Source organism: Zosterops lateralis, assembly GCF_965231275.1.
Source record: "Zosterops lateralis genome assembly, chromosome: 38".
Taxonomy (NCBI): Eukaryota; Metazoa; Chordata; class Aves; order Passeriformes; family Zosteropidae; genus Zosterops; species Zosterops lateralis.
In genome coordinates, this window is record NC_139798.1 from 307,805 (window position 1) to 334,090 (window position 26,286).

At 34.0% G+C, this 26,286-nt stretch overlaps 1 protein-coding gene across 1 annotated transcript; it reads left to right on the top strand.

Moving 5' to 3' along the window:
* Nucleotides 1–4,676: 4,676 nt before the first annotated feature.
* On the top strand, nt 4,677–25,640 carry SLC7A8 (solute carrier family 7 member 8; the record flags this gene model as incomplete). The annotated part of the gene is made up of 7 exons (XM_083882174.1): nt 4,677–4,916; nt 7,248–7,452; nt 11,921–12,072; nt 17,787–17,912; nt 20,073–20,226; nt 22,807–22,930; nt 25,455–25,640. Exons 1-7 carry the CDS (start codon nt 4,796–4,798, stop codon nt 25,638–25,640), a joined length of 1,068 nt encoding a protein of 355 aa, XP_083738300.1. The 5' UTR covers nt 4,677–4,795.
* Between the last annotated feature and the right edge of the window lie 646 nt (nt 25,641–26,286).

Sequence of the window (26,286 nt, forward strand, 5' to 3'; positions counted from 1 at the left end):
GCGGCGGCGGCGGCGGCTCCGGCCCCGCTCCCGCTTCCCCCCGTTGTCCCTCCCGAGCCTCCCCCGGACCCTCCGCGGCCGCTCCCGCCCCGGCCCCGGCTCCCCCCTTCTCCCAGCGCCGCCTCCTCCGGCCCCGCCGCCGCCGCCGCTCCTCCCAAGCCGTTGCCGTAAGGCGGGGAAGGGTCTCCGCCGCCCCCGGGACCCCCCGGGTGAACCGAACCGGCTCCTCCGGCCGCGGCTCCTCCGGCCGCCGCCGCCATGGCCGCCATGGCCGCCCGCCCGCGCCGTGAGGGGGCCGTGAGGGGGCGGCCAATCACAGAGCGCGGACGGGTTTCGTGGGCGGGACAACTCCCCGCTATCCAATCACCACTCAAATATCTTGACTGACAGCTAATTCAACCTATAAAATCGCTCCTGTGAGGCACCGCGCTGTCCAATGAGATTATACGCAGGCGGGACAAAGGAAAAGACAACCAATAGAAACGGGAGGCGGGAAGAGCGGCAGCCAATGGCAGCGCGCGGCAGCGGCAATGCGGCGCCCACCGGGGAGAGGATGGAGGCGTGGCTTAGCCGCTTCCAACCAATAAAAACGCGTATTGCACCGGAATGGGCGTGGCTATGAAGAAACAACCAATAGCGACGCGCGTAAGGGCGGAAATGAGTGGACGCTTCAGCCAATCAGCATTGAGAGGCGGGGTTAAGGCGGCGCTGGCCAATAGGAAGGCGCAGGGGGCGGGGCTTGGTCTTAAGGGCGCCTTCGCCGCTTCTCTCCGGGCTCTCCTTGAAAACAGGAGCTTTAATTAATTCCCGTAATTAACGCGCTAATTAATTAACCCAGCCGGGAATGCGCCCCCAACCGGCGCTGGGGGGCGCTGCGTCTAACGGGGGGCGGCTTAATTACGGTCCTAATTAGCACTAATTAGCTCGTGGGGCGGTTAATTAGTATGTAATTAGTTAATTAATCCGGTGTGGGTTATTAAACACCCCCTAATTGGGTTCTTTAATTACGGGGGGCACCTTAATTACCACAAAACCGACCTCAATTAGCACAAGGGGTTAATTAGCAGCGGCCGCGGCCCCTTTAAGACCCTGCCGGGGCCTCAGGGAGTTAATTAATAACCCGCTAATCAGGGCCCGGCTGGTTAATTAGTCACTCATTAACGCCAACGGGGGGCAATTAATGGGGCGTTAATTGCGGTGGGGGAAGGGGGGGGCGAGTGAGGGCAAAGGGGGCGTGGCCTGAGGGGAGGAGGCGTGGTCAAAGCGGGGGCGTGGCTTAGATGTTTAAAGAGCCAATCAAATTGCGTTGTTTGAGTTGTGGGCGTGGTTTTGTGAGGGGCGGTGCTTGTAATGAATTGGGATGAATGGAGGGGGCGTGGTCTCACCTATTAAGGAAAGGGGGCGTGGCTTTAAGAGGGGGCGGGGTTCTAAAATGAATGGCGGTGAATGGAGGGGGCGTGGCTTGGTGAAAAGGGCGGGAAAAACCGGCCTCGAGCCGGAGGGGGCGGAGCCAGCGCTGAGGGGGGAAAAATGGCGGGAAAACGGTGAGTGGGGGGAAAAGGGGAATTTGGGGGAAAAAAGGGAATTTTGGTTAAAAATGGGGGGATTTGGGAGGAAAAGGAGGAATTTGGATGAAAAAATAGAGATTTTGGGTAAAAAAGGAGGAAATTTGGTTACAAAATGGGGAATTTGAGTGAAAAAAGGAGGAATTTTGGTTCAAAAAGGGGAATTTTGGGGAAAAAAAGGAGGAATTTTGGTTTAAAAATGGGGAATTTGGGTGAAAAAAGGAGAATTTGAGAGAAAAAAAGGAGGAATTTGAGGGAAAAATAAGGAATTTGGGTGGAAAAATAGGGAATTTTGGCTAAAAATGAAGAATTTGGGGAAAAAATGAGGAATTTGGGGCAAAAATGGGGAATTTTGGTTAAAAAATGGGGAATTTGGGTGAAAAAAGGAGAATTTGAGAGAAAAAAATTGAGAATTTGGAGAAAAAAAGGAGAAATTTGAGAGAAAAATGAGGAATTTGGGGGGGAAAATGGCGAATTTGGAGAAAAAAAGGAGAATTTGAGGGAAAAAAGGAGGAATTTTGGTTAAAAATTGGGGAATTTGGTTAAAAAAGGGGAAATTTGAGAGAAAATGGGGAATTTGGGAAAAAAAGAAGGAATTTGGTTAAAAAAGGGAAATTTTGAGATTTTTCTGAGGAGATTTGGGGGATTTTTGAGGAAATTTTTGGGTTTTCTGAGGAAATTTTGGTGATTTTTGAGGCGATTTTGGGGTTTTTGAGGAAATTTTTGAGTTTTCTGAGGAAATTTTGGGTTTCTTGAGGAGATTTTTGGGGATTTTTGACGAAATTTGGTGATTTTTAAGGAGATTTTGGGGGGTTTTTCAGGAAATTTTGGGGATTTTTGAGGAAATTTTGGGTTTTTTCTGAGATTTTTTGAGTTTTCTGAGAAAATTTTGGGGATTTTTGAGGCGATTTTGGGTTTTTTTGAGGAAAATTTGGAGATTTTAGGAAATTTTGGTGATTTTTGAGGCGATTTTGGGGTTTTCTGAGGAAATTTTGGTGTTTTTTGAGAAAATTTTGGTGATTTTTGAGGAATTTTTGGTGATTTTTGATGAAATTTGGTGATTTTAAAGGAGATTTTTGGGGTTTTTCAGGAAATTTTGGGGATTTCTGAGGATTTTTTTTGGTTTCTTGAGAAAATTTGGGGATTTTTGAGGAAATTTTGGTGATTTTTAAAGAGATTTTGGAGTTTAATGAGGAAATTTTGGGTTTTTTCTGAGATTTTTGAGTTTTCTGAGGAAATTTTGGGGATTTTTAAGGAGATTTTTGGGGTTTTTCAGGAAATTTTGGGTTTTTTGAGGAAATTTTGGATTTTTTTAAGGAAATTTTGGTGATTTTTGAGGAGATTTTGGTGATTTTTGTGGAGATTTTGGGGGTTTTTGAGAAGATTTTTGGGTTTTTTGAGGAATTTTGGGTTTTTCTGATGAAATTTTGGTGATTTTTGAGGAGATTTGGGGCTTTTCTGAGGAGATTTTGGTGATTTTTGACGAAATTTCGTGATTTTTAAGGAGATTTTGGGGTTTTTCTAGGAAATTTTGGTGCTTTTTGAGGCAATTTTGGTGATTTTTGAGGAGATTTTGAGTTTTTTGAGAAAAATTTTGAGTTTTCTGAGGAAATTTTGGTGTTTTTTGAGGAAATTTTGGTGATTTTTGAGGAGATTTTGGTGTTTTTTGAGGAAATTTGGTGATTTTTTGGAGATTTTGGTTCATTTTTTGTCGATTTTGTGCCACTTTTGGGACACTTTAGTTCATTTTTTTAATATTTTGTGTCATTTTTGTCACATTTTTGTCCCTTTTTTTGTCATTTTTGTCCTTTTTTCCCCCTTTTTTTTCCCCTGTCGATTCCCAGCGATTTTTTTCTCCCTTTTCTTATTTAAATCCCTTTTTTTAAATCCCTTTTTGACCCTTTTTAGCGCCTTTTAAACCCTTTTTTTTAATATTTAAATTCCCTTTAATCCCCTCAAGAATTTCCGCGATTTTTTTTGTTGATTTTTTACCGATTTTTTTTGGATTTTTTTTTAATTTTAAAATTTAAATTTAATTTATTTATTTTTTTAAATATTTAAATTCGCTTTTTTATATTTAAATTCCCTTTTTATATTTAAATTTCATCTTTATATTTAAATTCACTTTAATTCCTTCAAGAATTTATTTTTTTTTATTATTTTTTTAACCGATTTTTTCAGGATTTTTTTCTTTAATTTTTAAAAATAATTTTAATTTCTATTTTTTTAAATATTTAAATTCGTTTTTTAGATTTAAATTCACTTTTTATATTTAAATTCTTATTAAAATCCTCCCCTTGGGCTCGTTTTAAAGCGAATTTTTCCCTCATTTTTACCCCAATTTTCTCCTTTTTTTTTCAAATTTAATTTTAAATTTTATTTTAAATTTAAATCCTTTTTTTTACATTTAAATTCACATTTAAATTCACATTTTAAACCCCCTTTGGGGTCATTTTAAATCTTTTTTTTTTGCCTCATTTTTACCCCAATTTTCTTCTTTTTTTTTTTAAATTTAATTTTAAATTTTATTTTAAATTTAAATAATTTTTTTAACATTAAAATTTACATTTAAATTCACATTTTAAACCCCCTTTGGGGTCATTTTAAGTCGATTTTTTGCCTCATTTTTACCCCAATTTTCTCCTTTTTTTTTTTCAAATTTAATTTCAAACTTTATTTTAAATTTAATTAATATTTTTTTTAACATTCAAATCCTTTTTTTTTACATTTAAATTCACATTTAAATTCACATTTTAACCCCCCTTTGGGGTCATTTTAAATCATTTTTTTTTGCCTCATTTTTACCCCAATTTTCTCCATTTTTTTTTTTTCAAATTTAATTTTAATTTTATTTTAAATTTAAATAATTTTTTAACATTAAAATTTACATTTAAATTCACATTTTAAACCCCCTTTGGGGTCATTTTAAGTCGATTTTTTGCCTCATTTTTACCCCAATTTTTTCCTTTTTTTTTTTTAATTTTATTTTAAATTTTATTTTATTTTTTTTCTCCTCCTCCCCCTTTTTTTTCCCCCCTTTCTCCTCCTCCTCCTTTTGGCAAAGTCCAACCCGGGTTTTATTTCTTTCCCCTTTTGAAGCCAAAGGTCAAAACAAGGGGGGGAGAAAAAAAAAATTCGATTTATTTCAATTTTTCTCCTTAAAAAACCCCCAAAAATTCAATTTTTTTCACTTTTTTTTGCGGTTTTTTTCCTCCAGGTGAATTTTCCCGATGGATTCGAGTCCCAAAAATCCAAAAAAGGCCCAAAAAAAGGAGGAGGAGGAGGAAGGAGGGGGAGGAGTCGCTTTGAAAAAGGAGATCGGGCTCCTCAGCGCCTGCGGGATCATCGTCGGTGAGTCAAAAAAACAACAGAAAAACGGCTTAAAAATATCTGAAATTATTTAAAAAATGATGAGGAAAAAATTGGGGTTGGTGGTGAAAAAAAATCCGGAAAAAATTGGGGTAAAATTGGCTGAAAAAATAAAAATAAATTGATTTTTTTGGGTTTTTTTTTTTTTTTTTTGGTTTTGTTTTTCTGGAAGCAAAAAAAAAATTAAAAAAATTCCTAAAAAATATATTTTAAAAAATCAGAATTTTATTGGAAAAAAAAAATCTGGAAAAAATCAGGTAAAAATCGGTTTAAAATTGGCTGAAAAAATAAAAATAAATTGATTTTTTTGGTCACTTGGGGAGCCAAAAATAAGAAAAAATAAAATAAAATAAAATAAAAATTATTTGGGGTTTGGTGGTTAAAAAAATCCGGGAAAAATTGGGTTAAAATTGGGGTAAAATTGGCTGAAAAAATAAAAATAAATTGATTTTTTTGGTCACTTGGGAAGCAAAAAATAAAAAAAAAATCCCGTGAAAAATATAATAAAAAATCGGGGTTTTATTGGAAAAAAAATCTGGAAAAAATCAGGTAAAAATCGGTTTAAAATTGGCTGGAAAAATAAAAATAAATTGAATTTTTTTGGTCACTTGGGAAGCAAAAAATAAAAAAAAAATCCCGTGAAAAATAATAATAAAAAATCAAGATTTGGTGGTAAAAATATCCGGAAAAAATTGGGGAAAAATCAGGTAAAAATCGGTTTAAAATTGGCTTGAAAAAATAAAAATAAATTGATTTTTTTTTGGTCCTTTAGAAACTCAAATAAAAAAAAAAATCCCTTTAAAAACAAAATAAAATTTAAAAAAAAAAAAAAAAACAAAAAAAACCACTTTGGTTTATCTTTAAAAAATCTCCCCAAAAAATTGGGTTAAAATTGGGGAAAAATCAACCCAAAAAAAGTCTTGAAAAATAAAAATAAATTGATTTTTTTTTTGGTCTCTTGGGGAGGCAAAAAAATATTAATAATAAAAAAATCACTCAAAAAATAATAATTAAAAAATCCACCAAAAATTGGGTTAAAATTTGTCAAAATCAGGATCATCGTGGGATTTTAAAATGCCTTTAAAAACACCCAAAATGACCCCAAAAAATTAAAAAAATACTTTAAAAAATAATTATAAAAATAATCTTGTTTTGCCCTCCAAACCCTAAAAAAAATCTCAATTTTTTTTCCTAAAAATCCCGATTTTTTTCCCCAAAACCTATTTAAAAAATCCCAATTTCTTCTCCTAAAAATCCTGATTTTTTTTCCCCCAAAACCCCTTTAAAAAATCCCATTTTTTTCCCCAAAAATCCAGTAAAAAAAAATCCCAATTTTTTTTCCTAAAACCCCTAAAAAAAATCTTAATTTTTCTCCTAAAATTCCCAATTTTTTTCCCTCAAAACCTCTTAAAAAATCCCAATTTTTTCCCCAAAACTCCTAAAAAAATTCCCAATTTTATCCCCTAAAAGCCATTTAAAAAAATCTTAATTTTTCCCTCCAAAATCCTAAAAAAAATCCCAAATTTTTTCCTAAAAATCCTTTAAAAATTTTCTTTTTTTCCCCCCTAAAAACCCATTAAAAAAATCCCAATTTTTTTCTCCTAAAAATCCCCTTTTTTTTCCAAAACCTCCAAATAAAAATCCCAATTTTCTCTCCCCAAAACCTCTAAAAAACCCCAATTTTCCCCCCCCCAAAATAACCCTAAAAATCTCATTTTTCCCTTAAAAACCCTTAAAAAACCCCCAATTTTTTTTCCAAGACCCCTAAAAAATCCCGAATTTTATTTCCCAAAATCCACTAAAAAGTCCCATTTTTTTTCCCATAAAATCCATTAAAAAAATCCCAATTTTTTTTCCTAAAAATACCAATTTTTTCCCCCAAAACCCATTAAAAATCCTAATTTTTCTCCTAAAATTTCCCGTTTTTTTCCCCAAAAAAAACCTTAAAAAATCCCATTTTTTTTCCATAAAACCCATTAAAAAATCCCGATTTTTTCCCCCAAAAATCCATTAAAAAATCCCAATTTTTTCCGCAAAAATCCCCTAAAAAAATCTTAATTTTTTTCCTAAAAAATCCCGATTTTTTTCCCCAAAACCCATTAAAGAAGTCCCAATTTTTTTCTCCTAAAAAACCCCTAAAAATCTCATTTTTTCCTGAAAAAACCCATTAAAAAATCCCATTTTTTTGCCTAAAATTTGCCAATTTTTTCCCAAAAACCCTTAAAAAAACCCCAATTTTTTTCCCAAGACCCCTAAAAATCCCAATTTTTTTCCAGAACCCTCTAAAATCCTTTTATTAATTTATTTTTCCAGGTAACATCATCGGCTCGGGGATTTTCGTGGCCCCGCGGGGCGTCCTGGAGCACTCGGGGGCGGTGGGGCCGGCGCTGCTGATCTGGGCCCTGTCGGGGGCCGTCACGGCCGTGGGGGCGCTTTGCTACGCCGAGCTGGGCGTGGCCCTGCCCCGCCCCGGGGGCGACTACGCCTACGTGGGACACGCCTTCGGGCCCCTCGCCGGGTGAGTGAAAAGTTATTTTTATTTGGGGGTGAAAGAAAAAATCCCCGTCAAAATCCGTCCAGGTTTGGGCGAGTTTTGACAATTTTTGTCAATTTCCCGCCATTTTGTGTCAATTTCCCGCCATTTTGTGTCCATTTCGCGCCATTTTTTGTGATTTTTCTGCCATTTTTTGGTGATTTTTTTTCTGCTAATTTTTGGTCATTTTTTCCCGCCATTTTCTGGTAATTTTTTTCCTGCCTTTTTCTGTCAATTTCCCACCAATTTTTGGTGATTTTTTTTCAGCCATTTTTTAGTGATTTTTTGCTCCATTTTTTAGTGATTTTTTGCTCCATTTTTTGGTGATTTTTTGCTGCATTTTTTAGTGATTTTTCCACCATTTTTTGGTGATTTCCAGCCATTTTTTAGTGATTTTTTTTTCCTGCCATTTTGGGTCAAAATTCTGCCATTTTTCTGTCCCTTTTCCACCATTTTTTTGTAAATTTCCCGCCATTTTTTTGGTGATTTTTCTCCACTATTTTGTGTCAAAATTCCGCCATTTTTGCCTCTTTCCCGCCATTTTTTACTGATTTTTTTCCACCATATTTTGGTGGCCCTGCCCCACCCCAGGGGCGACTCCGCCCACGTGGGACACGCCTTCGGGCCCCTCGCAGGGTGAGTAAAAAAATAATTTGGAGAAAATTTGGAGTTGAAAGAAAAAATCCCCGTTGAAATCCGTTGTTATTTGGGCGAGTTTTGGTATTTTTTTTGTCAATTTCCCGCCAGTTTTTGGGCATTTCCCGCCATTTTGTGTCAATTTCGCGCCATTTTTTGTGATTTTCTGCCTCTTTTTTTGCCAATTTTTTTCAGCCATTTTTCATTATTTTTCCCACCATTTTTTGCTCCATTTCCCACCATTTATTTCTGATTTTTTTCTGCCACTTTTTGGTGATTTTTTTTTCCCGCCATTTTGTGTTGATTTCCTGCCAATTTTCAGTAATTTTTTCCCGCCATTTTTTGGGTGATTTTTTTGGCCATTTTTTCCCAATTTTTTCCCACCATTTTCTCCTGATTTTTCCACCATTTTTTTGGTGATTTTTCTGCCATTTTTTCCTGATTTTTCCAGCATTTTTTCCTGATTTTTTTCCTCATTTTCTCCTGATTTTTCCACAATTTTTTTTGTGATTTTTCTGCCATTTTTTCCTGATTTTTTTCACCATTTTCTCCTGATTTTTTCACCATTTTCCCACCAAGTTTTGTCTTCGATTCATCCAAAGATTTTCCCTGCCATTTTTTGGTGATTTTTCCTGCAATTTTTAGTCATTTCCCGCCAATTTTCGGTGATTTCCTGCCATTTTTTTGGTGATTTTTTTTCCCCACCATTTTTTCTCCGTTTCCCGCCATTTTTTAGTGATTTCCCACCATTTTTCAGTAATTTTTTCCCACCAATTTTTTTGTCAATTTCCTGCCATTTTCTGTCCATTTCCCACCATTTTGTAGCAATTTTTTCCCGCCAATTTTTAGTGATTTCCCGCCACATTTTTATCCATTTTCTGCCATTCTTGGGTGATTTTTTTTTTTGTGTCGATTTCCCACAAATTTTTGCAGATTTTTCTGCCTTTTCTTTGGTGAATTTTGCACCATTTTTTGGTGATTTCCTGCCACTTTCTGTCAGTTTCCCGCCAATTTTTGGTGATTTCCTGCCAATTTTTGGTCATTTTTTTTCCCCACTACTTTGTGTCAAAATTCCACCGTTTTTTTCTGGTTTTTCCACCATTTTCTGTCAATTTTCTGCCATTTATTTGTGATTTTTTTTCTGCCATTTTTTTAGAGATTTCCCGCCAATTTTTTTTTAGTGATTTTCCGCCATTATTTGGTCGTTTTTTTTCCGCCATTTTTCGGTGATTTTTTTTTGCTCCATTTTGTGTCAATTTCCCACCAATTTTTGTTAATTTTTTTCCCGCCATTTTTTTGGTGATTTTTTTTTTTTTCTGCCATTTTTTCCTCATTTTTTTTTTCCACCAATTTTTTGTAATTTTTTTCCCGCCAATTTTTAGTCATTTCCCGCCAATTTTTGGTGATTTCCTGCCATTTTTTTGTGTCAATTTTCCGCCATTTTTTGGTGATTTTTTCGCTCCATTTTGTGTCAGTTTCCCACCAATAATCAGTGATTTCCCACCAATTTTTGGTGATTTTTCTGCCATTTTTTGGTGACTTTTTTCTGCCATTTTTAACTGACTTTTCCACCGTTTTTCTGTCCGTTTTTTCACCATTTTTTTTGGTCATTTTTCCCACTATTTTCCCCTGATTTTTTCACCATTTTTTGGTGATTTTTCCCCTCCATTTTGGGTCAAAACTCTGCCATTTTTGTGTCCCTTTCCCACCATTTTTTGGGTGATTTTTCCAGCATTTTTTCCTGTTTTTTTTCCCCCATTTTCCCCTGATTTTTTCCACCATTTTTTCCTGATTTTTTTTAAGGTTGAAAGAAAAAAATCCCCGTCAAAATCCGTTGTTATTTGGGGGAGTTTTGGCCTTTTTTGTCAATTTCCCGCCAATTTCGTGTCAATTTCCCGCCATTTTTTGTCAATTTCCCGCCATTTCTTAGTGATTTTCTGCTGATTTTTAGTGATTTCCCACCAATTTTTTGGTGATTTTTTTTCCCTTCCATTTTTAATCAATTTTCTGCCATTTTTTGATTTTTTTTTTCCCATCGATTTTTGTTAATTTCCTGCCGGGTTTTTTTTTGTGATTTTTTTCAGCCATTTTTTGTCAATTTCCCACCTTTTTTTTTTTTTTTTTTGCTCCATTTTGTGTCAATTTCCCGCCATTTTTCAGTGATTTTTTTTCCCACCATTTTGTGTCAATTTTCCACCTTTTTTTTTTGTGATTTTTTCCTTCCATTTTTTTTTCTAATTTTTCCACCATTTTGTGTCAAAATTCCGCCATTTTTGGTCATTTTTTCCCACCATTTTTTGGTCATTTTTTTCCGCCATTTTTTGGTGATTTTTTTTGCTCCATTTTGTGTTAATTTCCTGCCGTTTTTCAGTGATTTCCCATCATTTTTTTGTGATTTTTCTGCCATTTTTTACTGACTTTTCCACCATTTTTCTGTCCTTTTTCCACCATTTTTTGGGTGACTTTTTTGCCATTTTTTCCTGTTTTTTTCCCACCATTTTTTGTGATTTTCCCACCTTTTTTTCCTGATTTTTCCCACCTTTTTCGGGTTCTTTTCCCACCATTTTTTGGTGAATTTTTCTGCCATTTTTTCCCTCATTTTTTCCACCATTTTCTGTCAATTTTCTGCCTTTTTTTTTTTTTGTGATTTTTCTGCCCTTTTTTTCTGATTTTTTTCCACCATTTTTTGGTGATTTTCCTGCCAATTTTTGGTGATTTTTTCCCACTATTTTGAGTCAAAATTCTGCCATTTTGTGTCCCTTTCCCGCCATTATTTTGTGATTTTTCCCGCCATTTTTTGGTGACTTTTTCCACCATTTTTTTGGTGATTTTTTTTTCCCTCATTTTGGGTCGAAATTCTGCCATTTTCTGTCACTTTCCCACCATTTTTTTGGGTGAATTTCAGGGCCAGAATTTTAATGGGATTTTTAGAATATTTTGAGGAATTTTTAGACCAAAATTTTATGGGATTTTTAAAGGATTTTTTTGGATGGTTTTGGAGGATTTTTGGGCCAAAATTTTCTGGGATTTTGGGGGAATTTTTAGGTTCAGATTTTAAGGGATTTTTTGGATATTTTTGGGACCTTTTGGGCCAAAATTTTACAGGATTTTTTGGGGGATTTTTTTGGGAATTTTTAGGTCAGAATTTTTTAGCATTTTTTAGGATATTTTGGAGGATTTTTAGATCAGAATTTTTTGGGATTTTTTAAGGATATTTTGAGGAATTTTTAGGCCAAAATTTTTGGGGATTTTTTGGGATTTTTTTTGGGAATTTTTGGGCCAGAATTTTATGGGATTTTTGGGATATTTTAGGGGAATTTTTAGACCAGAATTTTTTTGTATTTTTAGGGGATTTTTGGACCAGAATTTTATGGGATTTTGGGGAAATTTTCTGGGATTTTTGGAATATTTTGGGGATTTTTTTGCACTGAAATTTTATGGGATTTTTGGCGGGAATTTTATGGAATTTTTAGAATATTTTGGGGAATTTTTAGACCAAAAATTTTCGGGATTTTTTAGGGCATTTTAAGGAATTTTTGGGCCAGAATTTTATGGAATTTTTAGGGGATTTTTATGGCATTTTTAGGATATTTTAGTGAACTTTTAACCTAATTTTTTATCACTCTTTTTTCAGGATTTAACCACAATTTTTAATCCGATTTTCCTCATTTTCCACTCCTAAAAATCCCCATTTTTCCCTCATTTTTCCACCTTTTTTCCCCATTTTTTTTTTATTTTCCCCCTCCCACCCCCTCCCCACCTTCTCCCCTTCCTCCCCCTTTTCCAAACCCCCCAAAATTTGTGTTTTTTTCCCCAGATTCCTGCGGCTGTGGATCTCGGTGCTGGTGATTTACCCGACCAACCAGGCCGTCATCGCCCTGACCTTCGCCAACTACGTCCTGCAGCCCCTGTTCCCCACCTGCCGCACCCCCGAGCCCGCCCTCAGGCTCCTGGCCGCCGCCTGTCTACGTGAGTGATCATAAAAATTACAAAATTTGGGAATTTCCCAAAAAAAACGGATTAAAAATACGAAAAACGGCGAAAAAACGGCGAAAATCGGTGAAAAAATGACAAAAAAATGGTGGAAAAGGGTGAAAAAATGACCCAAAATTCACCTAAAAATTTTGAGGTTCATTTGTGTTTGGGAGGGATCCCAAAAACTCCAAAATTCCCAAAAAAATCCCTTCAAAAATGTGAAATTTGGTCAAAAAACGGCAAAAAACGGTGAAAAAAACGGTGAAAATGGTTCAAAATGACCCAAAATGGACCCAAGACTCACCTGAGGATCCCTAAATCCACCTGTGTCAGAGACTGGTTTTAAATTCCCGAAATTCCCCAAATTCCAAAAAAAAATTTGGTAAAAAATTTGAATTTTGGTGAAAAAACAGCAAAAAAGACGAAAAATTGACCAAAATGGCTCAAAATGGACCCAAATTGACCCAACCCCACCTGCGGCACCCCCGAGCCCCCCTCAGGCTCCTGGCCGCCGCCTGTCTACGTGAGTGATCATAAAAAATCCAAAATCATTGAAATTCCCCAAAAAAAACGGATTAAAAATACGAAAAACGGTGAAAAAAACGGCGAAAATCGGTGAAAAAATGGATTAAAAAAGGTCAAAAATGACCCAAAATTCACCTGAAAATTTTGGGATTCACCCGTGTCAATAAAAACACAAAATTCCCCAAATTTTGGGCATTTCCCCCCCAAAAAAATCTGTTTAAAAATGTGAATTTTGGTTAAAAAACACTCGAAATTCACCAAAGTGGCTCAAAATGGACCCAAAATTGAACCAAAATGGACCAAAATTGTCCCAAAATTCACCTGAAAATTTTGAGGTTCACCTGTGTCTATGAGGGATCCCAAAAATAACAAAATTTGGGAATTTCCCAAAAAAATTTGGTTAAAAAAGTGAATTTTGGTGAAAAAATGGCAAAAAATGGCGAAAAATTGACCAAAATGTTTCAAAATGGACCAAAATGGACCAAAATTGTCCTAAAATTCACCTGAAAATTTTGGGACTTATCTGTGTCTATGAGGGATCCCAAAAATAACAAAATTCCTGAAAATCCCCCTAAAAAATTGGTTAAAAATGTGAATTTTGGTGAAAAGACGGCGAAAAAATGGCTTAAAACGACCCAAAATTGATCAAAATTGACTCAAAATTCACCTGAGGATTCACCTGTGTCTGTCAGAGGATCCTGAAAATCCTGGAATTCCCAAAAATATCCAAAATTCCTGAAAATCCAAAAAGAGTTTGTTTAAAAATGTGAATTTTGGTGAAAAAAACGGTGAAAATCGGTAAAAAAATGACAAAAAAATGGTGGAAAACGGCGAAAAAATGACCCAAAATTCACCTGAAAATTCTTCAATCCACCTGTGTCCATGAGGGATCCCAAAAATAACAAAATTCCTGAAATTCCAAAAAAAATTTGGTAAAAAAATGTGAATTTTGGTGAAAAATTGACAAAAAAGGGCGAAAAATTGACCAAAATGACCCAAAATTGATCCAAAGTGACTCAAAATTGACCCAAAACTCACCTGAGGTTTCCTAAATCCACCTGTGTTTAGGAGGGGATCCTGAAAATCCCAAAATTCCCAAAATTCTCAAAAAAATCTGATTAAAAATGTAAAATTTTGGTAAAAAAATGGCGAAAAATCCCAAAAAAATGGCTCGAAATTGATCAAAATTGACCCAAAATGGACCAAAATTGTCCCAAAATTCACCTGAAAATTTTGAGGTTCACCTGTGTCCATGAGGGATCCCAAAAATAACAAAATTTGGGAATTTCCCAAAAAAATTTGGTTAAAAAAGTGAATTTTGGTGAAAAAATCGCAAAAAAGACGAAAAATTGACCAAAATGTTTCAAAATGGACCAAAATGGACCAAAATTGTCCCAAAATTCACCTGAAAATTTTGGGACTTATCTGTGTCTATGAGGGATCTCAAAAATAACAAAATTCCTGAAAATCCCAAAAAAAATTGGTTAAAAATGTGAATTTTGGTGAAAAGACGGCGAAAAAAATGGCTTAAAATGACCCAAAATTGATCAAAATTGACTCAAAATTCACCTGAGGGTTCACCTGTGTCTGTCAGAGGATCCTGAAAATCCTGGAATTCTCAAAAATCTCCAAAATTTGGGAATTTCCCCAAAAAAATTGGTAAAAAAAAGCGAGTTTTGGTGAAAAAACGGCGAAAAATGGTGAAAAAATGGATTAAAAAAGGTCAAAATTCACCCAAAATTCACCTGAAAATTCTTAAATCCACCTGTGTCTATGAGAGATCCCAAAAATAACAAAATTTCTGAATTTACCAAAAAAAACCGGGTGAAAATACGAAAAACGGCGAAAATCGGTAAAAAAATGACAAAAAAATAGTGAAAAACGGTGAAAAAATGACCCAAAATTCACCTGAAAATTTTGAGGTTCATTTGTGTTTGGGAGGGATCTTGAAATCCCCGAAATTCCCAAAATTATCAAAAAAAAATTCGGTTAAAATGTGAATTTTCGTGAAAAAACGGCAAAAATCGGTAAAAAATGACCAAAAAATGGTGGAAAACGGTGAAAACATGACCCAAAATTCACCTGAAAATTCTTAAATCCATCTGTGTCCATGAAGGATCCCAAAAATAACAAAATTCCCGAAAATCCAAAAAAAAATCTGATCAAAAATGTGAATTTTGGTGAAAAAACGGCCAAAAAATCCCAAAAAATGGCTCAAAATGGCTCCAAATGGACCCAAAATGGACCCAAAACTCACCTGAAAATTCTTAAATCCATCTGTGTCCATGAGGGTCCCAAAAATAACAAAATCTGGGAATTCCCAAAAAAAAAAAGGGTAAAAATACGAAAAACGGCGAAAAAACGGCGAAAATCGGTGAAAAAATGGATTAAAAAAGGTCAAAATTGATCAAAAAACGACCCAAAATTCACCTGAAAATTTTTGAGGTTCGTTTGTGTTTGGGAGGGATCTTGAAATCCCCGAAATTCCCAAAATTATCAAAAAAAAATTCGGTTAAAATGTGAATTTTTGTGAAAAAACGGCGAAAATCGGTAAAAAATGACCAAAAAATGGTGGAAAACGGTGAAAACATGACCCAAAATTCACCTGAAAATTCTTAAATCCGTCTGTGTCCATGAAGGATCCCAAAAATAACAAAATTGCTGAAAAACCCAAAAAAATTTGGTAAAAAATGGGAATTTTGGTGAAAAAAACTGTGAAAATCGGTTAAAAAATGGATTAAAAAAGCTCAAAAATGACCCAAAATAAATGTGAGAATTTTGAGGTTCATCTGTGTCCATAAAGAAACGCAAAAATTTCCCAAATTTTGGGCATTTCCCAAAAAAAATCCAAACAAAAAACGTGAATTTTCAGGAAAAAATGGTGAAAAAAAGGGCGAAAAACGGTGAAAAAAAACGAAATCCGAAAAACGTCGAAAAATTCGAAATCCCCGAAATTCGCGTCAAAAATTCTGAATTTTATGCCAAGAATCCTAAAATTTCGCATCGAAAATTCCGAGTTTGGCGTCAAAAATTTCCCAAATTTCGCGTCCGAAATCCCAGATTTTGGGTCCGAAAATTGGAATTTTTGGGTCCAAAAAACCCTCAAATTTTGGGTCTAAAAATTGGAATTTTTGTGTCCAAACCCCCCCAAATTTTGAGTTCAAACCCTTTAAATTTTGTGCGAAAAAATTTGGAATTTTGGGTGTAAACCCCCAAATTTTGACCCGAGGAATTCAAATTTCGTGTCAAAAAACCCAAATTTTGGGTAAAAAAAAATTCCGTAATTTTATGTCAAAACCCCCAAATTTTATGTCAAAAAAATTCAGAATTTTGTGTCGAAAATTATGAATTTTGTGTCACAAAAAAATTTCGGATTTTGTGTCAAAAACCCCAAATTTTGGGTCGAAAAACTGGAATTTTGGGTCTAAACCCCCAAATTTTGTGTCAGGAATCCCAAATTCTTTGTCAAAAACTCTGAATTTTGTGTCAAAAATTCTGAATTTTAACATAAAAGAAAAAAAATCCTGTGTTTTGTGTCAAAAATTCTGAAATTTGGGTCCAAAAAAAATCCGAAATTTTCAGTCGCGAAATACCGAATTTTATGTTTAAAATCCCGAATTTTTTGGTGAAAAATTTGGAATTTTTGGGTGTAAACCCCCCAAATTTTGACTCGAGGGATTCGAATTTCGTGTCGAAAACCTGGAATTATTTTGTTTCAAAAATTCAAAAAATTTCTGTTAAATCCCCGAATTTTGGGTGAAAAAAATCCATAATTTGGGGTCAAATTTTCCAAATTTTATGTCAAAAAAATTCCAATTTCTTGTGTCAAAATTTCTGAATTTTCAGTCAAAAATTCTGAACTTTTGTGTCAAAAATCCTGAATTTTGGGTCAAAAAATCCCAAATTTTGCATCAAAAATTCCAAAATTTTTTGTGTCAAGAATTTGAAGTTTTATGTCGAAAATCCCAAATTTTGGGTCAAAAAAACTCGAATTTTGGGTCCAAACCCCCTAAATTTTGCGTCAAAAATTCAAATTTTATGCCGAAAATCCCAAATTTTTGTCGAAAATTGGGAATTTTGCGTCAAAAATTCGGAATTTTGGGTCTAAACCCCCAAATTTTGACCCGAGGAATTCAAATTTCATGTCAAAAAATTGGAATTTTGTATAAAAATAATTTTATTTTCTGTTTTTAGTGCTCTTGACGTGGGTGAACTGTCACAGTGTCCGCTGGGCCACAAAACACCCCAAAATGCCCCAAAAATGCCCCAAAATTCCCATTTTTTCCCCCAAAAATTCCCGTTTTTTCTGCCTGAAAATTATAATTGAAAATTTGTGTAAAAAAATTCCAGAATTTTGGGTCAAAAACTTGGAATTTTGCGTCAAAAAAACCTGGAATTTTGGGTCTAAATCCCTAAATTTTGTGTCCAAAAACCCAGAATTTTTGTGCCCAAAAAATCCCAAATTTTTGCATTCAAAAAAATCCAGAATTTCGCACCAAAAATTCCAAATTTTGTGTCAAAAATCACAAATTTTTGTGTCCAAAACCCCACAAATTTTGAGTCAAAAAAAATCCAGAATTTTGGGACAAAAATTTCACAATTTTGTGTCAAAAAAATCCGAATTTTTGTGTCGAAAATCCCAAATTTTTTGTCGAAAATTTGAAATTTTGCTTCGAAAAAGCGGATTTTTGGGTGTAAACCCCCAAATTTTGAGTCGAAAAATTCAAATTTTTTATCTAAACTCCTGAATTTTGTATAAAAATAATTTTATTTTCTGTTTTTTAGTGCTGCTGACGTGGGTGAACTGTCACAGTGTCCGCTGGGCCACCCAAAAATGGGAATTTTGGGTCTAAACCCCAAAATTTTATGTCAAAAATTCCACAATTTTTGTCCAAACCCCCCAAATTTTGGGTCAAAAAATTCTGAATTTTTTGCATCAAGAAATCCCAAATTTTGGGTGAAAAAAAATCCCAAATTTTAGTTTGAAAATCTCAAATTTTTGGGTCAAAAAAATCCAAATTTTTTTGCGTCGAAAACCCCAAATTTAGGGTCGAAAATTCGGAATTTCGCGTCAAAAATTCGGAATTTTGGGTCTAAACCCCCAAATTTTGACCCGAGGAATTCAAATTTCGTGTCAAAAAATTGGAATTTTGTATAAAAATAATTTTATTTTCTGTTTTTAGTGCTTTTGACGTGGGTGAACTGTCACAGTGTCCGCTGGGCCACGCGGGTCCAGGACGTTTTCACCGCGGGGAAACTCCTGGCCCTGGCCCTGATCGTGGGGGCCGGGGGGGTCCTGATCGCCAGGGGTGAGAATTGGGGGGAAAAACGGGGAATTTGGGAAAAAATTAAAAAAAAATGGGGAAAATCGGTGAAAAAATGGCGAAAAAATGGCAAAAAATGGGGAAAAAATGGCCAAAAAATGAGAATTTTGGGGGGGAAAAATGAGGAAAAAATGGGGAAAAATGGGGAAAAGAAAAGAGAATTTTTGGAGAAAAAATGGAGTAAAAATGGGGAAAAGTGGGGGGAAAAATGGGGAAAAAATGGTGAAAAAATGGTGAAAAAATGAGGAAAATTGGTGAAAAAATGGCCAAAAAAATGAGAATTTTGTGGGGAAAAAAATGGAGTAAAAATGGGGAAAAAATGAAGAAAAATAGAGGAAAAAATATGGGAAAAAATGGGGAAAAAATGAGAAAAAAATGAGGAAAAATGGGGGGAAAAAATGAGAATTTTTTGGGAAAAAATGGAGGAAAAATGGGGGAAAAATGGGAAAAAATGGAGAAAAAATGAGAAGAAAAAAGGGAAAAAAGAAGGAAAAATTTGGAAAAAAAATGAGGGAAAAAATGGAGGAAAAATGGGGGAAAATGGGGAAAAAAGGGCAAAAAATGGTGAAAAAATGGCGAAAATCGGTGAAAAAATGGCCAAATAATCAGAATTTTGGGGTAAAAAAAGTGGAATAAAAATGGGGAAAAATGAGGAAAAATGGAAAAAAATGGGGGAAAAATGGGGGAAAATTGGGAAAAAATGGAGAAAAAATGAGAAGAAAAAAGGGAAAAAAGAAGGAAAAATTTGGAAAAAAAAAGAGGGAAAAAAAAGGGGGAAAAATGGGGGAAAAAATGAAAAAAAAATGGGGAAAAAATTGGGAAAAAATGGGGAAAAAATGAGGAGAAATGTGAAGAAAAAAAGGGCAAAAAGAGGGAAAAATTAGGAAAAAAATGGGGGAAAAATAGGGGAAAAAATTTGGAAAAAATGAGAAAAATATGGAGAAAAGAGGGAAAAAATTGGAAAAAAAATGGAGGAAAAATACACAAAAAATTAGTTTAAAAATCAGAAAAAAATTCATTAAAAAATTGTAAAAAATCCGAAAAATGTCAGAAAAAATCAGGAAAAAATAAATCATAAAAATAATAAAAAAAAAAAAGGAAAAAAATTGGGAAAGAAAAAGGGAAAAAATATTAAAAAAAAAATCATAAAAATATAAAGAAAAAAAACCCACCAAAAAAAAAAAAAATCACAAAAAATTCGAAAAAAATCCGAAAAAAATCAGAAAAATTCCGGAAAAATTCCTTAAAAAAGTCATAAAAACGTCGAAAAAAATTCGAAAAAAATCAGAAAAAAAATCAGAAAAAAATCATTAAAAATTTGTAAGAAATTTGTAAAAAATCCGAAAAAAAATCATTAAAAAATCAGAAAAAAATCGGAAAAAAATCAGAAAAAAATTGTAAAAAATTAGAAAAAAATCCGAAAAAAATCAGAAAAAAATTCATTAAAAACTTGTAAAAAATCAGAAAAAAATCCAAAAAAATTTTAAAAAATCGGAAAAAATTAAAAAAAAATCCGAAAAAAAATCAGAAAAAAATCAGAAAAAAAATCAGAAAAAATCCAAAAAAATTCGTAAAAAATTCGAAAAAAATCAGAAAAAAATTCATTAAAAACTTGTAAAAAATCAGAAAAAAATCAGAAAAGATTTTTAAAAAATCGGAAAAAATTCGAAAAAAATCCGAGAAAAAATCAGAAAAAAATCCGAAAAAAAATCATAAAAAACTTGTAAAAAATCAGAAAAAAATCAGAAAAAAATCAGAAAAAATCCGGAAAAAATCGAAAAAAATCACCAAAAAAAAAAAAAAAAAAAAAATCATAAAAAATTTGTAAAAAAAATTCCGAAAAAAATCATTAAAAAATTGTGAAAAAATCGTAAAAAACTCGAAAAAAAATCTGAAAAAAAAAATCAGAAAAAAAAAATCCGAAAAAAATCATTAAAAATTTGTAAAAAAATCCGAAAAAAATCCGAAAAAAAACCCAGGAAAAAAAAATCAGAAAAAATTTGTAAAAAAATCTGAAAAAAATCGTAAAAAATCCAAAAAAAATCCGAAAAAAATCAGAAAAAATCCCAAAAAATCAGAAAAAAAATCTGAAAAAAATCTCTAAAATTCCCAATTTTTTTTTATAACTAATTTCATTTTTTTTAGGTGAGCACTTCTGGCTCCGCCCCGCTCAGGCGTTCACGTTCTGGGCGGAGCCGGGGGCGGGGCCGCTGTTCCTGGGCTGCCTCCAGGGGTCCTTCGCCTACGGGGGGTGGAACTTCCTCAACTACGTCACCGAGGAGCTCCGGGACCCCCAGAGGTGGGAGAGGAAATAAAATAAAATAAATCATGGGGGAAAATAAAAAAAAAATGGGGAAAATCGGTGAAAAAATGAGGAAAAAATGGGGAAAAAATGGGGAAAAAATGGGGGAAAAATGGGGAAAAAATGGGGGAAAAATGGGGAAAAAATGGGAATTTGGGGGGAAAAAAATGGGGAAAAAATGGGGAAAAAATGAGGAAAAAATGGGGAAAAAATGGGGAAAAAATGGGGGAAAAATGGGGAAAAAATGGGGGAAAAGTGAGAAAAAAATGGGAAAAAATGGCCAAAAAATGGGAATTTGGAGGGGAAAAAAAGGGGAAAAAATTGGGGAAAATGGGGAAAAAATGGGGAAAAATAATAAAAAAAATTTGGGGAAAATCGGTGAAAAAATGGGGAAAAAATGGCAAAAAAATGGGAATTTGGGGGGAAAAAAAAGGGGAAAAAATGGGGGAAAAATGGGGAAAAATAAAAAAAAAAGGGGAAAATCGGTGAAAAAATGGGGAAAAAATGGGGAAAAATGGCAAAAAAATGTGAATTTTGGGGGAACAAAAAGGGGAAAAATGGGGGAAAAATGGGGAAAAAATGGCCAAAAAAAGGGGAAAAAAAAGAAAATAAAAAGGAGGAAAATTGGGGGGAAATTGGGGGAAAATTGGGGGAAAAATGGGGAAAAAATGGGGGAAAAATGAGAAAAAAATGGGAAAAAATGGCCAAAAAATGGGAATTTGGAGGGGAAAAAAAGGGGAAAAAATTGGGGAAAATGGGAAAAAATGGGGAAAAATAATAAAAAAAATTTGGGGAAAATCGGTGAAAAAATGAGGAAAAAATGGGGGAAAATGGGGGAAAAATGGCAAAAAAAAAAATAGGAAATAAAAGGGAAAAAATGGGAGGAAATGGGGGAAAAATACAGAAAAAAAAAAGGGAAAAAATGGGGAAAAATAAAAAAAAAATTTGGTGAAAATCAGTGAAAAAGTGGGGAAAAAATGAGAAAAAGTGGGGAAAAAATGGGGAAAAAACGGGGAAAAAATGGGGGAAAATGGGGAAAAAATGGCAAAAAAATGAGAATTTGGAGGGGAAAAAAGGGGGAAAAATGGGGGGAAATGGGGAAAAATAAAAAAAAATTTGGTGAAAATCGGTGAAAAAATGGTGGAAAAATGAGAAAAAACGGGGAAAAAACGGCCAAAAAATGAGAATTTGGGGGCAAAAAAAAAGGGGAAAAAATGGAAGAAAATGAAAAGAAAAGGGGAAAAAAGTGTGGGAAAAAATGGGGAAAAAATGGGGCAAAATAAAAAAAAATTTGGTGAAAATCGGAGAAAAAATGGCGAAAAAATGAGAAAAAACGGGGAAAAAATGGCCAAAAAATGAGAATAAAAAGGAGGAAAATGGGGAAAAATGGGGAAAAAATGGGGAAAAAATGAAGGAAAAAGGGGGAAAAAAAGAGGAAAAATTGGAGAAAAAATGGGGAAAAAATGGGGAAAAAATGGAGAAAAACAAAAAAATATTGGTGAAAATTGGTGAAAAAATGGGGGGAAAATGGCAAAAAAATGAGAATAAAAAGGAGGAAAATGGGAGAAAAAATGGGGAAAAATTGGGGGGAAAATGAAGGAAAAAGGGGGAAAAAATGAGGAAAAAATGGAGAAAAAATGGGGAAAAAATGGGGAAAAATAAAAAAAATTTGGTGAAAATCGGTGAAAAAATGGGGAAAAAATGAGAAAAAACAGGGAAAAAATGGCCAAAAAATGAGAATAAAAAGGAGGAAAATGGGGGAAAAATGGGGGAAAAATGAGGGAAAAATGGGAAAAAATGGAGGAAAAAATGGAGAAAAAATGAGGGAAAAAATGAGGAAAATTTGGGAAAAAATGGAGGGAAAAATAGGGAAAAATGGAGAAAAAATGAGGAGAAAAAAATGGGGGAAAATGTGGAAAAAATGGAGGAAAAATGGGGGAAAAGAAAGAAAAAAGGGGGGAAAAGAAGGAAAAAATAATGGGGAGAAAATGAGTGAAAAATGGTGAAAAAATGGGGAAAAAATGAGGAAAATTTGGGAAAAATGGAGAAAAAAATGGGGAAAAAATGGAGAAAAAAAGGGGAAAAATGGGGAAAAAATGGAGAAAAAATGAGGAAGAAAATGGGAAAAAACCTATTAAAAAGAAAAGGAAAAAATGAGGGGGAAAATGAGAAAAAAATGGGGAAAAATGGAGGAAAAATGGAGAAAAATGGGGGGAAAATGAGGAAAAAATGGGGAAAAATGGGGAAAAATGGGGAAAAAAATCGAGAAAAATAATAAAAAGTCAGGTAAAAAATGGGTGAAAAATGGCCAAAAAATGGGGAAAAAAGGAGGGAAAATGAAAAAAAAAATGGGAAAAAATGGAGGAAAAATGGAGGAAAAATGGGAAAAAATGGGGATTTTTTTAGTGGATATTTTTTAATTTTTGGATGAATTTTTTTTTCAATTTCGGGCAGATTTTTTTTTTTTTTTTTTTTTTTTTTTTCCATTTTTGGGCGGATTTTTTTTTGCTCTTTTTTGTCGATTTAATGAATTTTTTTGGGTGAATATTTTAATTTTTTGGTTTATTTTTTGCGCAGGAACCTCCCCCTGGCCATTTCCATCTCCATCCCCCTGGTGACTTTCCTGTACGTGGCGGCCAATGTGGCTTATCTGGCGGCCATGAGCCCCCAGGAGATCCTGCAGAGCGACGCCGTCGCCGTGGTCAGAACAAAAATGGGGAAAAAGGGGAAAAAATGGGGAAAAAGAAAAAAAAAATGATGAAAATCGGTGAAAAAATGAGGAAAATATGGCGAAAAATGGGGAAAAAATGGGGAAAAATGGGGAAAAAAATGGGGAAAAAATGAGAATTTTGGGGGGAAAAATGGGGGAAAAATGGGGGAAAATGGAAGAAAAAATGGGGAGAAAGGAGGGAAAAAATGGGGAAAAAATGGAGAAAAAATGAGAAAAATTGTCAAAAAAATGACCAAAAAATGAGAAAAAATGGGAAAAAATAGGGAAAAAATGGAGAAAAAATAAGAAAAAATGAAAAAAAAAAGGAGGAAAAAATAGAGAAAACATGAGGAAAAAATGGAGAAAAAATTGAGAGAAAAATGGGAAAAAAAAAAGGGAAAAAATGAGGAAAAAATGGGGAAAAAAATTAAGAAATAAATGGGAAAAAATGGTGAAAAAATGGGGAAAAAATGAGGAAAAAATGGGAAAAAATGGGGGGAAAATGGGAAAAAAAAAGAAAAAATGAAAAGAAAAAGGAGGAAAAAATAGGAAAAAATGAGGAAAAAATGGAGGAAAAATCGACCAAAAATGACAAAAAAAAAGAGAAAAAATGGGGGAAAAATGAAGAAAAAATGGGGAAAAAATGGGGAGAAAAATGAGGAAAAATTGGAGAAAAAATGGAGAAAAAATGGGCAAAAAATGGGGAAAAAATGGGGAAAAATGGTTTAAAAAATGGGGAAAAAAATATGAAAAAATGGGGAAAAAATCTGGCGGCCATGAGCCCCCAGGAGATCCTGCAGAGCGACGCCGTCGCCGTGGGGAGAACAAAAATGGGGGAAAAATGGGAAAAATGGGGAAAAATAAAAAAAAAATGAAGAAAATCGGTGAAAAAATGAGGAAAATACGGCGAAAAATGGGGAAAAAATGGACGAAAAATGAGAATTTTTGGGGGGGAAAATGGGGAAAAAATGGGGGAAAATGGAAAAAAAATGGGGAAAATTTGGGGGAAAAATAGGAGAAAAAGTGGAGAAAAAATGGGGAAAAAATGGGGAAAAAATGAGAAAAATTGACAAAAAAATGACCAAAAAATGAGAAAAAAGGGAAAAAATGAAGAAAAAATGGGGAAAAAATGGGGAAAAAATGGAGAAAAAATAGTGAAAAATGGGAAAAAAATGGGGAAAAATGAAGGAAAAATGGGGAAAAAATGGAGAAAAAATGGGGAAAAAATGAGAATTTTTGGGGGGAAAAATGGAGAAAAAATGGGGGAAAATGGAAGAAAAAATGAGGGAAAAAAAGGAAAAAAAAGAGAAAAAAAGGGGGAAAAAAATGAGAAAAAATGGAGAAAAAATTGAGAAAAAAAAGGGAAAAAATCGGGAAAAAATGAGGAAAAATGGAGAAAAAAATTGAGAAATAAATGGGGAAAAAATGGTGAAAAAATGGGAGAAAATGGGGAAAAAATGAGGAAAAAATAAGAAAAAAATGAAAAGAAAAAGGAGGAAAAAATAGGAAAAAATGGAGGAAAAATCGACCAAAAATGACAAAAAAAAAGAGAAAAAATGGGGAAAAAATGGGGAAAAAATGGAGAAAAAATGGGGAAAAAATGGTGAAAAATGGAGGAAAATGGGAGAAAAAATAGTGAAAAATGGGAAAAAAATGGGGGAAATGAAGGAAAAATGGGGAAAAAATGGAGAAAAAGTGGGGAAAAATTTGAGAAAAAATGGAGAAAAAATGGGAAAAAAATGGAGAAAAATGGTGAAAAAAATGGTGAAAAAATGAGGAAAATCAACCAAAAAACGGGGAAAAAATGAAGAAAAAATTGGTGAAAAAATGAGAGAAAATGGGAAAAAATTGAGAAAAAAAAAGAGGAAAAAATGGGAAAAAATGGGGAAAAAAAGAGGAAAAAATGGAGAAAAAATTGAGAAAGAAATGGGAAAAATGGGGAAAAAAATGGGAAAAAATTGTGAAAAAGATGAGAAAAAAATGGGAAAAAATGGGGAAAAATTGCGGGAAAAATGGGGAAAAAATGGAGGAAAAATGGGAAAAATGGAGAAAAAAAAGGGATAAAATGGGATTTTTTCGGGAGAAAAAAGAGATTTTTTAGAGAAAAATGGGAACTTTTAGAGAGAAAAAATGGGATATTTTGGAGTGAGAAAAGCGGGATTTTTGGGGGGAAAAAAAAGCAAAATTTGGGGGTAAAAATTAAATTTTTTGGGGAGAAAAATGGATTTTTTTTTGGAAAAGAACAGGATTGTTTTGGGGAAAAAAAGGGATTTTTTGGAGGGGAAAAATGAGATTTTTGGGGGAGAAAAAAATGGGATTTTTAGAGAAAAAAAATCGAATTTTTTGGGGGGAAAAAAAATCTAAATTTTAGGGGAAAAAAAGTGATTTTTTTAGAGAAAAAAATGGGATTTTTGTGGGAAAAAAAGCCAAATTTCGGTGGGAAAAAGCAGATTTTTGGGGGATCTTGGGGAATTTTGTAGATTTTGGGATAAATTTTGTATTTTTTTTCCCGCAGACGTTCGGGGAGAAGGTTCTGGGCCCCGTGGCCTGGGTGATGCCCTTGGCTGTGGCTCTTTCCACCTTCGGCGGCGTCAACGGCTCCCTCTTCACCTGCTCCAGGTCAGCAAAACAAAATTCACAAAATTCCCAAAAATTCCCAAATTTTTCCCCGAAATTCCAAAATTTCCTGAATTTTTCCTGAATTTTCCTGATTTTTTCCAAATTTTTCTTATTTTTCCTCATTTTTTCCATCAAAATTATCCATTTTATCCCAAAACCCCCCAAAATTTTCCCAAAATTTCCAAAATTTCCCCGAATTTTCCTGATTTTTCTCTGAATTTTTCTGAATTTTCCCATTTTTCTCCAATTTTTTCCAATTTTTCCCGTCAAATTCTCCATTTTTGACCCAAATTTTCCTCAAATTTTTCCCAATTTTTACCCCAAATTTTCCCAAATTTTCCAAATTTTTTCCAAGAATTTCCTGAAATTTCCTGAATTTTCCCAAGGATGTTTCTGATTTTTCCTCATTTTTTCCCAAATTTTATTGATTTTTTCCCATCAAAATTGTCCATTCTTATCCCAAAATCCCCAAAAATTTTTCCCAAATTTCCCCTCAATTTTCCCAAATTTTTTCCCAAAGATTTTCCAAAATTTCCTGATTTTTTCCCGATTTTTTTCCTGATTTTTCCCATTTTTCACATCAAAATTGTCCATTTTTAATTTAAATTTTTTGTCCCCAACTCCCTCTTCACCTGCTCCAGGTCAGAAAAACAAAATTCACAAAATTCCCCAAAAATTCCCAAATTTTTCCCCAAAATTCCCGATTTTTTTTCTGAATTTTCCCCTTT